Source organism: Amphiura filiformis, chromosome 14, assembly GCF_039555335.1.
Source record: "Amphiura filiformis chromosome 14, Afil_fr2py, whole genome shotgun sequence".
Taxonomy (NCBI): domain Eukaryota; kingdom Metazoa; phylum Echinodermata; class Ophiuroidea; order Amphilepidida; family Amphiuridae; genus Amphiura; species Amphiura filiformis.
This window is the reverse complement of record NC_092641.1, coordinates 34,836,140-34,850,542: the sequence shown is the minus strand read 5'-3', so window position 1 is coordinate 34,850,542 and position 14,403 is coordinate 34,836,140. Positions and strand designations below refer to the sequence as shown.

Below are 14,403 nucleotides of genomic sequence, written 5' to 3'. Positions count from 1 at the left end.
TATTACATTACATCAAAATACTAATATAAAATGGTTATGAAAAAGTTTATATAATCATATTAGCGACAGTAAAAGTAAAGTATACATAGGCTAATATTATTGCATGCAACATATTATCATAATGGCATAATTATAATGGCACTTCAATACTGAACAATTCTTAATCTACCAGTTTATTAATCGCGAAAACCTGAGTCAAAAATCACTTGAAGCTAACAAACAGAGGGAGTATGGTGACTAAAAAGATCAGATGAAAATCCATCAATTGTGCACAAATTCATTAAATCAGAGTTTTAAGCTTAAATGTAATAGCCAGAGTATGCACAATGGGCAAGTGGAGAAGTCTAGCATTTTGGGTGTAAAATCTTTAGGAGGTGCAGGAGACAAGTAGTATAGTATCAAAACCTTGATTTTTGCCGGGGAGTTTTGACATCTTTGAGGTCAGTGTGCACATGTGGGGACAGGGTCTCGTTATCGATCGTACCACACACCTTAAGTTTAGAAAATAATGTGCATGGTGGGCAAGAAGTTAAGACAAAAGGAAGTCAGTAACCTAAGACCTAAGAAGTTCCAAAGTTTCATAAAATAGGACCCAGAGGTCAAGGATCACTCGCATTGTTTGAATGTGAAAAGTGAGTTAACATAACAATAAATAAGGTATCTTCTATTGAAATGCTTTTGTGACAAGTAGTGTACTTGATTTTGACTTTGTGTTGCTTACTCAAATGTGTGTTATAAAATTGGTAGTAAAATTTAAAACATGCACTGCAAAAACAGTGTCTTAAACACCATTCTAGACACCATCTTGTCCTCGATTTGTAAACATGTCTTATGCTAAACATGTTTAGTAATTTGATGCCTAATAGCAGGTGCGTAGCCACGGCTCGGATCAGCAGGATTGATCCGACCAAGTTTGGTTTAAGAAAAAGAACAAAATAAACACTAGTATAGTAATATTTAGTTCTGCTTGGGCCAAATAAAAAAAAAAAAATTCATAGTTAGGTTTAACTATAGATTATAGATTCACTGATAACAAAACAATGCCATTTGAAGAGAAACTATGCCCTCCTTCATTACCAAAATTGTATCAAACAAAATAATGATGCTATTTATTAGTAAAATTAGTAAGCCTAATGTAGACCAATGCTACTCAATACTAATAATTATAGTTCTGCTCGGGCCAAATAATACAAAACGAATTCATACCTTTGGCGAAGTTTAACTGTTTAAATTATAGATTCACTGATAACAAAACAACGCCATTTTTTGAAGGGAAACTGATAATATGCCCTCCGTCAGGACCGAAATTGTATCAAAGAAAATGTTGTCAGCACAATTCACACGTATTCTCTGTAGGTTGCACAAAACTATTTCCAGTTCGTTTAACATTATTTCTGCTTTGAACATGAATAACAGATAACTTGACTTTCAGGCATGATCAATAATATTTTGCTTCATATTGTGATGAACAACCATGGTGAGAACCTTTTGTTAGGGCCGCTATCAATGTTTATACAAGAGAATTTTCCCACGACTCTTGAATTACAGTTAAGTGAATTTATTTCAAATCAAGATTTTAACTTGAATTTTATGGGCTCCATAAATGCGCGATTTGCGTTCAGGTTTTGTGTGGAAATTACTGTTTGATATTTATTCCTGCTCTAAGTTGTATTAACGGAACTTAAATCAATTTTGTATGGTATGGACATTTTTAAGCACAATTATTTACATAATAATGGTGGCCATTTTTGGGCAATGAGCAGGTTTCATTTTTGGGCAATGAGCAGGTTGAATTAATACTGCATGGGCAAAATAATTTACCGGTGGGCATCTTTTTTGTAAAAGTAATGTTAGTGGAAAATTTGTACACACTAATAGTGTAAAAAAAGTACACCAAGTGGTTTCAATTGGGCCTTCATATTTAAAATTGCCTAATTCTTAGGGGCATATGCCCGGGCTTTATGCCTATCAGATACCCTTTCATCTTTATTTAATAGGTTGGTGATCCGACCAATCAAGAATTCATGGCTACGCGTCTGTAATAGTGTTTAGATATAAACACTTGATGTTTTGAAGTTTGACATTTATGTTTAGATTTTACATGTGTTTACAAATCGAGGACAAAAAAGTGTTCAATCTCTAGACACAATGAAAAATTGCAGTGTGGTCAATGTACACAAATCCAACTGTATTGGAATTGGAATTGAATTGGAATTGAAATGAATGCTTAGAATTGAATTGAAATTGATTAGCTGTTAATTTCACTGCATTGGATTGGAATTGAATTGAAATGATTTTGAAATTGAAAAATTGAATTGGAATCGAATTGAACTAATTCTAAAGCAAGGTGGATTGAATTGGAATTGAATAGCAAGACTTCAGGTGTAGAAAGAATTGAATTGGAATCAAATTGAAATCAATTTTCTGGAGTGAAATAACAATACTTTGCATGGGGCGGCAAAATCCCTAGGAACGGCCCTGGTTGTGAACTTGACATTCACAGGGGTACTATTTATAGAGGGTACATAGATTATGTCATGAAAAGGATACTTATATTTGTTAACATTAACTTAGATTTATATTTTCAAAAATCTACATGTAACCTTTTTTTGGGACACCCGGTATTAAGACAAAAGATAGTTTACCCCTTGTCAGCCATAATTATACCCCAGGACATAACACAGATGAAGACATTTGGATGAAGATATAGATCGGATGGGAGGAAGAGTGTGAGCCCGGGATTGTGAGGGCTACTGGCTGCTTCATAATTAAATTATAACAGATTCTGCAGGTATAATCTGTAGAAGAAAGAAAAGAATTTATTGCCTTAGAACTCAAACAACTTCTAAGGCAAGAAACAAATGTGTCCATAAATATAGCATATTTGTGACTCCTCGCCACAACTGAGCCCGGATGTCGCCAGTGCCACTATTGAGATATGCTCCATCGAACTTAACAATAAACAATAGGAAAGCCTAGGAAAGAAAGGATTTATTGACTGTTTTATTGATTTTTCACTACTTAAATGTCAAGTACTATAGACATGATATACATCATTTTAAAGCTAATTTCAAGCAGAATATTTTGGTTGAATATTTCAAAAATGATGATTGGTGACATCCGGGCTCAGTTGTGGCGAGGAGTCACATTTAATAGTTTCCAATAATAATATGCTTCACTTCACTTCACTTCACTTCACTTCAGTCTGCCATGTCTGCCGGTTGCTACGGCCATGTCCTCTTGTCAAGGTGGTTTTTTGGCATCTCTAGCTTAAATTTCAACGAATTTCTCCAGTTGTTTCAGATTAGATTTGGTTTCATATAGGTGAAATATCCTGTAAGATTTACCCAAATGGTGGTCGAATTTTACACAAAATCAAGAAAAACAATTTGACAGGGTAGTTTTGAAACCTGCTCCGCTCGTTTTCGCAAAATCCTGCAAAACTATTCAAAAGCTTTCAGACCATAATATTAAATACGGACACTATTCCCCATATTGTTTTTTTATCAAGAAACCGTAATAAATCTTAGTTTTGGCCCTATTTTTCAACTCAAAACCGAGACAAAATATCTTACCCTTCCCAGAACCCTTTGCAACGTAATACATCCCTCCAACGAATGACGTTCCCATTACTTTGTACAGGTTTCCTTTGTTTTCATTTTGAGAATAGACTATCTAAACAAGGGTGGCTAGTCAAGAAATAAACATATTTTGTAAGATCTGGATGTGCTCAGTTCACTGAGGTATCTTTGTTATGTTCCCTTTTCGTTTCCACACAGGTGAACGGTATCGGCATGAAAAGTCTTTCAGTGTTGTGTAATCAATTGGGGGGGGGGGGGGGTTACGCCACGTGAACAATAAAATCCGAGATAAAAATACTGCTTTGTGTCTTATCATTTTCAAGAAAATATGTGTATTTTGGTAAAATAATTCAAAGAAATCTTTGTTATAACCAACAAAATATCAGAAAGACAACAATGCCAAACATTTTCAATATTTTTCGCAATATCACATCATGCGATTTTCTATGAACTTCTAGAAAACATGTCTCAACCTAAATCCTGAAATTTGGAGCGGCACAATTCAACGAAAGGTGGATTTCGAGCGTTGTTTTAAATAAATGTTGATATTTATTGACATTTATTCCGCCATCATTAGAACGAAGATTAAACGAAGGAAATTTCTATTTCATTCCAGCGCCCACAATGCGATCGTATTATTATCAAGGATATTGGCGAAGCTTCACACAGCTAGGACGAACAATTAAGACGAAGTAAGACGAATAGCGTGCACACAGCTTATACGTCAAGACGTAAGACGAATAGCGATATGCACAGAGTTTATACGTAACTGATATAATAATACACATACACGTGATGTCATTTAGCCGCCCCTCGATCGGTGAACTCCGGTTTAAAATAAAAACTTAAATTTAACTGTAATTATGGTATTTTAGTACGGTAGCATTTAGTACACCATTGTAGAAATTCAACAAAACTGAGGGTGTCGCTGAGGCATATCACACATTATGCTTTAATTTATCAACATGCATATAAGCAAGATGGAATGCAGTGAGATGAATTTGTAAAGTATAATAAAAGGATTCACCTGTAGCAAAAGCAAATGCCGGTACACTATGGAATCTCACTTGGCCTGTCCTCCCATCTGTCACTTGTACAAATGCTTTGACCAGCCCACATGGACACTGGATGTTCACCTCAGTTTCTGGTTCTGTGGCTTTGACATGACCGTAATCTATGACATATCGTCCCAGAGCTATGACGGCGTGTCCACACATGGTGCTATAGCCATCGTTATGGGTGAAGAGGACACCAATGTCTGCACCAGGCAAATCTGGAGACACCTGCAGAGAATAAAATGGAAGATTTATTGGAATGGTTTTGTGGAACAATTAATTCAAGGAAATATATATTAGTAATGACACACAACCTAATTCACAAAAAGAACTGTCTTTAAAAAAAGCCAACGCCATGGATGATGATCACGTTTCATAATTTTGCTTTGACAAGTACTTGGAATGCAAGTAATTTGTATGTATGGAGCAACTAACCGGGTGGGAATGGTGGGAAATATCGGTATTTATTAGTAAATACCGCTAATGACATACTAGCAAATACGCTGACAAGGCTTTTCACGTTGAAAGCTGTATTGAAAAATGTGTGCTAAAAAGGTCTACATTTAGTTCATACTTGTAACAAAGGGTTCAATACGAGTTTCATGACAATCAAACACACAGTGTCATCGCCCCGATATCTTCATAGCAGAATTCGCCATGGTAGGTTGAATCCACAGCCACGCATGACCATTTTGTTCCGACCTGTTTAATAGTTTTGAGACGCATAATGGGCCAAGGGAATCCGACTAAGGCTATTGACAATTGCCTGGTGACTGACCTCTGTAGATGTCAGTGAGCATGGTATACGCCATGAGGTCATCTGCTTTTAGACTGCCTCCACCAGTGGCCTACGCTGCGCTATAGTTCGGCACATATAAAATCAAACTTTTTGTCAGTTTTTGAGCTCAATGCGCACGGTTCTTTTTCAATACGCAAGCTAACGACTATCATATCCTTTCAACACATATATTCAAGTGCAAGCATCGAAATATGGCTTCTTTAGAATAAACAACCCGGGAGATATTCATCATTTTCTACCCCGGTATCCAAAGATTTATCGTCTGAATATCAAATCGTGCATAGTAATTATTAACCAGGCGATGTCGATGTGCAACAATCTGTATTCAGACGACCTTAAGAATGTTTGCTGCTCAAGAGCGATCATATCGATCAAGTTTCATGACAATCTAACTACCTAGTCTATTATCAATAACTGTTAACCTTGATGGTTTTGGTGCTCAATTGTGATTACATGCACCACGTTTTATGACAATCCGTCAATCAACGCAGTGATGCTCAGTTGACATCAAATGACCTAGACACGATTTTTTTTAAAGACAGTTCTTGTTCCAACATACCTTGGAGCAACCAACGTTGCGGTAAGTACCACTGACTTTCACCTGGGTTGGAATGACTATTTAGATTAAATTTAAATTTATGAGTAATTTAAATTTGACGGTAATCAACAAGGCAATTAAAAAAAAACACCAAAAATCCTTCCTTTATTTTATGTCTCTACTTCATGAAAAGCTAACTGAACATCCTACTCCAAACAATTTTGTCAGAAAAAAAGTGTATTTTAATTATTTTTGTGACTTTTGTTTAAATCTGATGTTCCCCTCAATTCCTTTCCAAAAAGGCATAGATTTATATACTCAAAAATAATGAAGTTTGAAAAGGTCCATGTTCTCTCCAACCAAGCTCCAACTCAGCATGAATTACTCTACCATTTGTATTACCCTTACCATGCTTACCAAAATTGCACCATACATATCATAGTGTCCACGTGGCTCAAGCATCACCAGTTTTCGAAGATGATCCAAATTATCACGAGCAAACCTACGCTTGGACAGAATGGTATCGCCATCAATTGTGGGATAACCTGATTGAATTATTCGTAATGGATGTCCTCCTGTGTGCATTTCAACAGTTTTGATACAATCAAATTTTGCCATAATTTTTTCCATTGGGAATTTTAAAAATACTTGTTCAGTGTCTCGGTCCCAGCCGGTTTGTGAGCAGTCGGAATGCCAGCTGTGACCTCTAGACGAATTATTTCCACTGCTTTCCAGTTTGTACATTATTTCTGCTTTGAACATTAATAAAAGGGTGTCTGGACAGGTAACAATCGTGACTTTCAGCCGTATCAATATAATATCTCGCTTGATATTGTGCTGGTGTGAACCTTTTGTTAGGACCGCTATCAATGTCAAGGACTCGCTATCAAGCGAGGTTTCTCATGACTCTTGAATATTAAAGGAGTATTTCGTGATCCTAGCATCCTCTATTTATGTCATTTTTCATTAGATATCCACGAAAAAACCTATTCCCAAAATTTCAGTTGATTCCGATTTTGCGTTCGCGAGTTATGCATGATTATGTGTATTACACTGCTCCATAGACAATGCGTTGTAATTTCGTTCTGGTGCACCAGAACGAAATTCAAATATTACGATAACTTTGCTAAACGAATTAATCTGCAAGAAATATTTTGTACATAAACATTATGTAGCCAGAGGTTTCCAGTGATATAAAAATCTCAACTTTTTTTGAGAAAAGTGGGGGATAGGCTGTGGATCACGAAATGCCCCTTTAAGTGGATTTATTTCATCGTGTTTCAGATTAATATGAAAACAACTTACTTAACCGGGGGGCACTTAACACAAATGACCACACGGGTATGTTCCACCGGAAACACCCCTTTTTGAATTTCGCAGCTCCGCAAGACCCCCTATATTTGATCTTGATAATTCCAAAATTGCTCATTCCTCATATTTCTATTTTTATAGGCGATTTTCAACCAGAAAGCCAAAAAAAGGCCCTTGATTTTGACTGTTTGCAGCTCCAAAAGTCAACATTTTCTTGTTCGCAGCTCCAAAAGACTCCCTTTTACCATACGCCGCCAGCTCCCAAAAACTCACCTCCTCAAAATTCCGGGGGAACATACCCACCAAATTGTTTTGATGTGCCCCCCCCTCCCAGGATTTTAACTCAAAGTTCATGGGCTCCAAGTTCTTTTGTTTGGAAATTGGTCACAAAATCATGCTAGCTTTCTACACTTTGATATTGATTCCTGTATAGTTGAAACGTTAATCAAATCAAATAATGGTGTCCATTTTTCTTAAACAAATTTACTGTTTACTGGTGGAGCATTTTTGGGCAATAGGCAGGTTGAATTTACTGGGTGGGCAAATAATTAACTGTTGAGCACCTTTTTAAAACATTTTCCAACAAAATTGTACACTCTCATAGCGTAAAAAAGCACACCCCTCTCTATCAAACACAAACAAATTTGTAGGCAGGTTTTTCAAATGTCAAAATGAAATGTGCGCAAATTGAAGTGGAGTAAAAATATCCAGTAAGTTGGACATACTGGGATTAAAAAAACAATTGTTAATTGTAAAATATTTTTTGGCAAACATGTTTGGAAAATATTTTGTCATAAAGTTTTCACAAATGTTTTCTGAATGTTATTAAAATATTTTATACCATTTATATCACAACATTTAATGTTTTCTACCAAACGTTTTGGGTTTGCTGGGTTAGCTGAAGTAGGGAGGAGTGACGCGAAATTATGGAAATAGCAATATAGGCCAATCAAATTTACAAAAATCACCCACCACTAATTTATGCAAATTTGGCACTGTTCCACAACTTGGGACTTTTGGGGACTTTTGATATTTTCTTTAATATACTTTTCTGAAATGAATGGCGATTGAATGGTTTCTGTTGCAATTAGTGGCGGGTTAAGCCCTGATTTTCCTTAATTTGATTGACCTAATACTATTTCCATGGTTGAATGAAGACTCCCATGAACATTGATTGGCAACATTACTTATGCCCGGCTGCTTGCATATGTGGGTTCCGGGGTATCTTTTACACCGATCGTCGCCATTGAAGTAACTTTAGGGGTTACGTATTAGATAAAATCAGACATAAATGATGACTGAAGTGACTCGGACATTACTTTCGTTGATGGTGTATTTCACGAGTAAATATTCATCCAACAAACACACGCACAGGTAGTTTATCTTAAGGCTGACATTACTGAATGCGTATCACTCTGAGATTAAAGGGATACTACAACATTACACCCCCATGTCAAAAAGAAATCTACGCCACTAGCAGTGGAATGAGCGGTCATCTGCCAGGTTGTTATGTATAGGATAATGGCCAAGGATTAGAACGTTCGTGGATAATGGAGCGGTAAAACAATAGCGCGACGTCATAGGTGTGTATTAAAAGAACGTAACAAAGACAGTGGAAATCGCCTTGAAGCAGGCAGAACTGTCAACCGATTTCTATTGTTGTACAAGGCTCACTCAGTCGTATAATGAGGCAAAACAAACGATCGAATTTGGTGTTGAAATGAGCACAATTTTGAGTTGCACCTTTTCAATGCAAAATTAATCGTCTCGGCCGAATAAAAAGCAATACATGTAATTTTCACTTTCTCAGTAAATTAAATTGATATCAGTAAACCAGCTGTGTACATTTATCGAGCTGCAGCTGGTAAAAAAATGCAATTCAATTGAACAAATTTACATTTTAATTAAAAACGCTTCTAAATAAATCCAAACATATTCTTTTCTAACATTTTACAGAGATTGTAATTTTTATGACATTGTAGGCACCTGTTTGCACTTTATCAGTTACAATTTTTGTTACTTTTGTCCTTTCAGTGGTGAAGTTAGATTGGGAGGTGTTACCATAATCAATAATGATGCATTTATTTTATTGAATGTTTTGACCTCCTTCAAATTCACGAATCAAGATGATGAGAGCTGACAACATTTCCTTCCATGGACACTGAATACAAGGCAATCGGATTTTGCTGCAATTTTGAAATCTTGGGTTACTTTTATTTAAATGTACGCTGCGACATCAATATGGGGCCATTGCAACAAAGGAGGTGTCATAAAACGCTGACATAAATTCTGGTTTGAATACATATCCCACATTTGGCATGCGATCAACCATTTTTGGAATAATGGGCATTAATTAAATGTGTATTACATTGCGAATTTCAAAAAATTTAAATTATTTGATATCAGAATGACATTCTTCGTATTCAGAATGCAATTCGATATGTCTGATGTGCTCTAATGTCCCACAATAAATACTGTCCAAACGTTCATACCCTTCCCTCAAATAGAACATTAAAAAATATAGAAAATATCAGTACCGCAAAAGACAGTGACCGCGAAAGACGGTGACTGTTAGTACCAACGCATTGCAGGGTCTATTGTTCTATTGTTTCCGGTTAGAGTGCTGACATATTGGAAAATGTTGCCAATCAATATTCATGAGAGTGTACATTCAACGTCCAGTTTTCGAAATTGGATGACTTGTGCTTGGCAGGTGTGAAATACATCTGACTGGGCGTTTTAATTACCGTACGTAACGCATAAAGGCATTGACATCATCGAATGGCTGCCCAGTGCGGTTATGTGTTTAGTTATTATATAGGCCTAATAATTATTATTAAATGTATCCAGCATTCCTTTCTTTTCCCTTCCGTGTACTTTATTTTTTGTTACTTAGGCCTATACTTGATCATTCCCTCGCTCTCCTTGTCCCCTCTCACCCTCCCTCTCTCAGCTCATTCCCATCATTTTCCTTATATTTCTATTTATCTACTTGTCTTTATTATATCTCTTCATTTCTTCCTCTTTCTCCCTTCCTCCAGCCCTCTCTCATTCTCCATATCCACTCCTCACCTCTTCCTCCTCCCCCCTCCCAAGACTTCTCACAGGGGTGAATCTGCCCTCCCCAATCCCCCTCCCCTCGTTGGGTACGCCACTATTTCTATACCAATCTCCTTAAAATAAAATTAAATGGACATTTGTTAAAACAACCTTTATAGGCCTATACTTATACTTACATGTATGCGTATAGCGATTACCATTATACAGGGTGGGCCATTAAAAAGTTCACACTTTTTTGATGGCTTATTTCTCAAAAGTGCAAACACATATTGAAATAAGTTGAACATATTTGTAAACCTCTATGTCTGGACTGTCATTGCTGAAAAGGGCATTAACATCCATGGTCTAATTACAAAATGGCGGCCATTTGAAGCAAGGGGGTCAAAAACCACTTTGCACACACGTAAGTCAAATGGAGCGGATGATCACGCGATATATGGTGGTCACTGGTTCACACCACAATGGATTAGGAACAAAGGAAGAAAAATAACAGTACGCATGAAAGTTCTGTCAATATTTCTCTTGTAAATTAACCATATTTAAATAAATATTTCTTTTTCAAACAGAATATGTAGCCTTCCAGTTGAACAGAATATGTAACAGTAGCTTTAAATAATCTGCGCAGTTAACGTTTGTTTGCAGTCGCATTCTAGATAATGTGCATAATTTTATACCCGAGTCTTCATGATGGTTATTGCACTATAACATAAATCTTATATAGAGATATAACAAGCCTCGTCAACAACAACAGCGGTATCAAGAAAGCGACATGCTCTGTTAACTAACCAGTTACAAAACTGAAGTCGCCGATTTGGATCTCCTGGTTGCAGTCCATGACGCTTAAGGATCTTGTAAGGGTGCCATTCGATATCATGAGTGATGATTCGTCTGAACGTTGTCCTTGGAATATGGGGACAATTGTTCCGTCGAGTACTCAATCTTGGGTTAGCTTGCAAATCCCTTCTAACATCGGCAATGTGATTGGCTGATCTTCCTGTTCGTGGTCTCCCACTGTTAGATTTGTTCCGATTGAGAACAGTTCCATGTAAGTGAAACTTTTGTTTAATATTATAGATGTGTCGGCGACTAGGAAGTCTGGTATTCGGAAACTGGTTTGGCCATGCATTCAGGACAGAGCGCACCTTTCCGGTTCTTGAAATTCCCTCCTCGATGAAAATTCGTTCCTCCTTTGTAAACTGCCGCATTTTGAACAGCAAGAATCACCTCAAAGTACTTACACGGGTATCTCTAACATGAATGACAAGAACGCACGCAAGGCATTTTAAATTTGAAGTTCCCTCCAAAACTAGTGTATTTGTTATGTAAATGAGCATGCCCAATCAGCCTTTTGTGTCAATTTCACAGGTGAATGATTTTCAAACAGTAAACAACTCATACACGCATGAGTCCGATGATCCCGGCAATGACACTCAAGTAAATGCATATAGAGTCATCAAACTTGTTTAAAACTTGCTTAAGCCTAAAAACTTAATATGCATGATCATTGTCTATAGTCTTACGTGTGTGCAAAGTGGTTTTTGACTTCTCTGCTTTAAATGGTCGCCATTTTGTAATTAGACCATGGATGTTACTGCCCTTTTCAGCAATGACAGTCCAGACATAGAGGTTTACAATTATGTTCAACTTATTTCAATATGTGTTTTTATTTCTGAGAAATAAGCCATCGAAAAAGTGTGAAGTTTTTAATGGCCCACCCTGTAGAGTAATATAGATATGTGGACATGGCAGCCTTAATACATTCTGATGTGTAATCGATCAGCAAGAGCATTCAATTTATTTAAATGAAGCGCCTAAAGTCAGGTGGGTGGTAAAGATCGACAGCTAAAGCTTCCTTTATAGACTTCAGACCCATTCAAGCACACATTTGGGATATGTTAGAACAATGGTACCACTTTACAAATGACTGCCCTTACACATGACTGTATTGTGGTCACTTATTGATACTCACCTGTTGTGTAGAGCGTTAATATGATGCCGGATCAGTGACCAATTTAATGGCGGAACCCCTTTGTTCGAAACAATGGTACCACTTTTATGAATAGCCTGTCGCAAACTCTAATCGGCATCAAACGAACAAAGCATTACATAATCTATTACCACTCTATTCTATTGGAAGCTCTTTGGCTAGTACATACCAAATTCTTAGGGATACTTTTTTGATAATATTATTAATACTTATCATGAAAATTTTCAGCACTTAAGGTCCGCTCATACTACGCCGCAATTACTCTGCGATGCGGTGCGTTGCCGAACTCACTGTACTGCAAAATACTGCATTGCGGTATCGCAATAATAAGTTGCGTTGAGTTGCGGCAAAAAGTAATCGACATTACCGCACTGCACCGCAAAGCTATGACCTTTAGTGGTGATCAATGGATTGCAGCGTCTCAGTAGACAAGTGTTATCATTGAGAAATTCTGCATGATTTGAGCCGGTTTGCAAATCTCACGTGCACGACGTAGATGTAAACAAACAATCATGGCAGCAGCATTTACAACGATACCACCGCCACCAGAACTCGATATGTCTAACCGTACTTTGGCAGACATTTGGAAGAAATTTCGCCAACGATATGAAAATTTCGAACTTGCTACAGGTATAGCCACTAAATCTGATGCACAGCGAGTTGCTACATTTCTAAGTGTTGTAGGACAAGAAGCAGTAGACACGTACAATACATTTGAATGGGAAAATGAAGGTGATGCAAATAAAATTGACCCAGGCATTGCCAAATTCGCTGCACATTGTGCCGGTAAGAAAAACCTCACGTATGAAAGGTACATATTTAATACCCGGGCACAGAAACATGGCGAGTCTGTTGACTCCTTCGTAACGGCACTGCGCACCCTTGCCGAAACGTGTGAGTTTGGCGACCTTAAAGACAGCTTGATCTTGGACAGAATCATCCTTGGACTGTCAAATAATAAACTTGCACAACGATTGTTGCGCAAAGACGATCTGACTTTGAAAAAGGCAATACATACCATTCAGGTGAAAAAAACTGCGACTGTACAAGTAGCAAACATGTCACAATCAGATAAGTCACATCATCAGGCCAATGCAGTGCATTCTAAATCAGTGAAATCTCGTGGTCAATCAAGTGCAAAAATCCCCCCCCAAAAAAGCAAATATGGTATCAAGTCAGGTTCAACCAATAAGGCTGAATTCAAGTCAAAGCCATCAGCGGGTAAACGGAGCTGCAGAAACTGCGGAGGAGACTATCCTCAACAAGGCGATTGCCCTGCAGTTGGAAAATGCTGCAACTTCTGTCGAAAAAAAGGACATTTTTCTACGGTATGCAGGCAAAAGGCACGCGCCCAAGCAAACGCCATTGCTCACACCAGTGACAGCGATGCACAAAATCCCGACAGTGATGAAGAGGAGTATGCTTTTGTCCTCCGTGCCACAAGTTACACAACCAATGATGTAGACAAGCAACCACATATAAAACTCAAGCTTGATGGTCAACAAGTCAATTTATTGCTTGACACCGGAGCAACGGTCAACGTAATGAGCAGACATCAGTACAATAAGCTGAAAACTAAACCCAAACTACATAAGACACGTACCAAGATTTATGCGTATGGCGCCAAGAAGAGGCTTCATGTTCTTGGTAAAATGTATGTCACAGTCGTCTGCAACGGTGAAACACTCCGTACCGCATTTTACGTTGTCAAAATTGTCCGTGAGTCTCTACTTAGCTATGCCACAGCCAAATCCTTACACATAATTCACATAGTTTGTGAAATAGACACTGATCAGACTATAGACCAAATCTTAGCAGAATACCAAGATTGCTTTAAGGGCCTAGGAAAGCTTACTGAAACAACATGCAAGCTACATGTTAATGAAGACATACAGCCAGTAGCCCAGCCACACAGAAGAATACCATTCCAAGTCCGGAAACAAGTTGAGGCTGAATTACAACGCCTACAAGATCTTGATGTCATAGAAACGGTGACAGACAAGCCGACACCATGGGTCTCACCAATTACAGTTGTGAAGAAACCAAAAAGTCCAAATGTGACCGTCCACGGC

At 37.6% G+C, this 14,403-nt stretch overlaps 1 protein-coding gene across 3 annotated transcripts in view; it reads right to left on the bottom strand.

The window, feature by feature from the left end:
* The window catches only part of LOC140170021 (trans-L-3-hydroxyproline dehydratase-like), a 34,316-nt gene that overhangs the window by 11,318 nt on the left and 8,595 nt on the right, over nucleotides 1–14,403 (bottom strand). The window contains exons 1-2 of one of the 3 annotated variants that reach the window (XM_072193331.1): nucleotides 6,382–6,734; nucleotides 4,609–4,864 (exon numbers count right to left, since the gene is read on the bottom strand). In XM_072193331.1, the coding sequence (XP_072049432.1) occupies nucleotides 4,609–4,864; nucleotides 6,382–6,717 (592 nt within the window). In that variant the 5' untranslated portion in view covers nucleotides 6,718–6,734. Of the gene's footprint in view, nucleotides 1–4,608; nucleotides 4,865–6,381; nucleotides 6,735–14,403 lie in introns of those variants that run through there. The other 2 variants (XM_072193332.1, XM_072193333.1) reach the window with 2 other exon arrangements.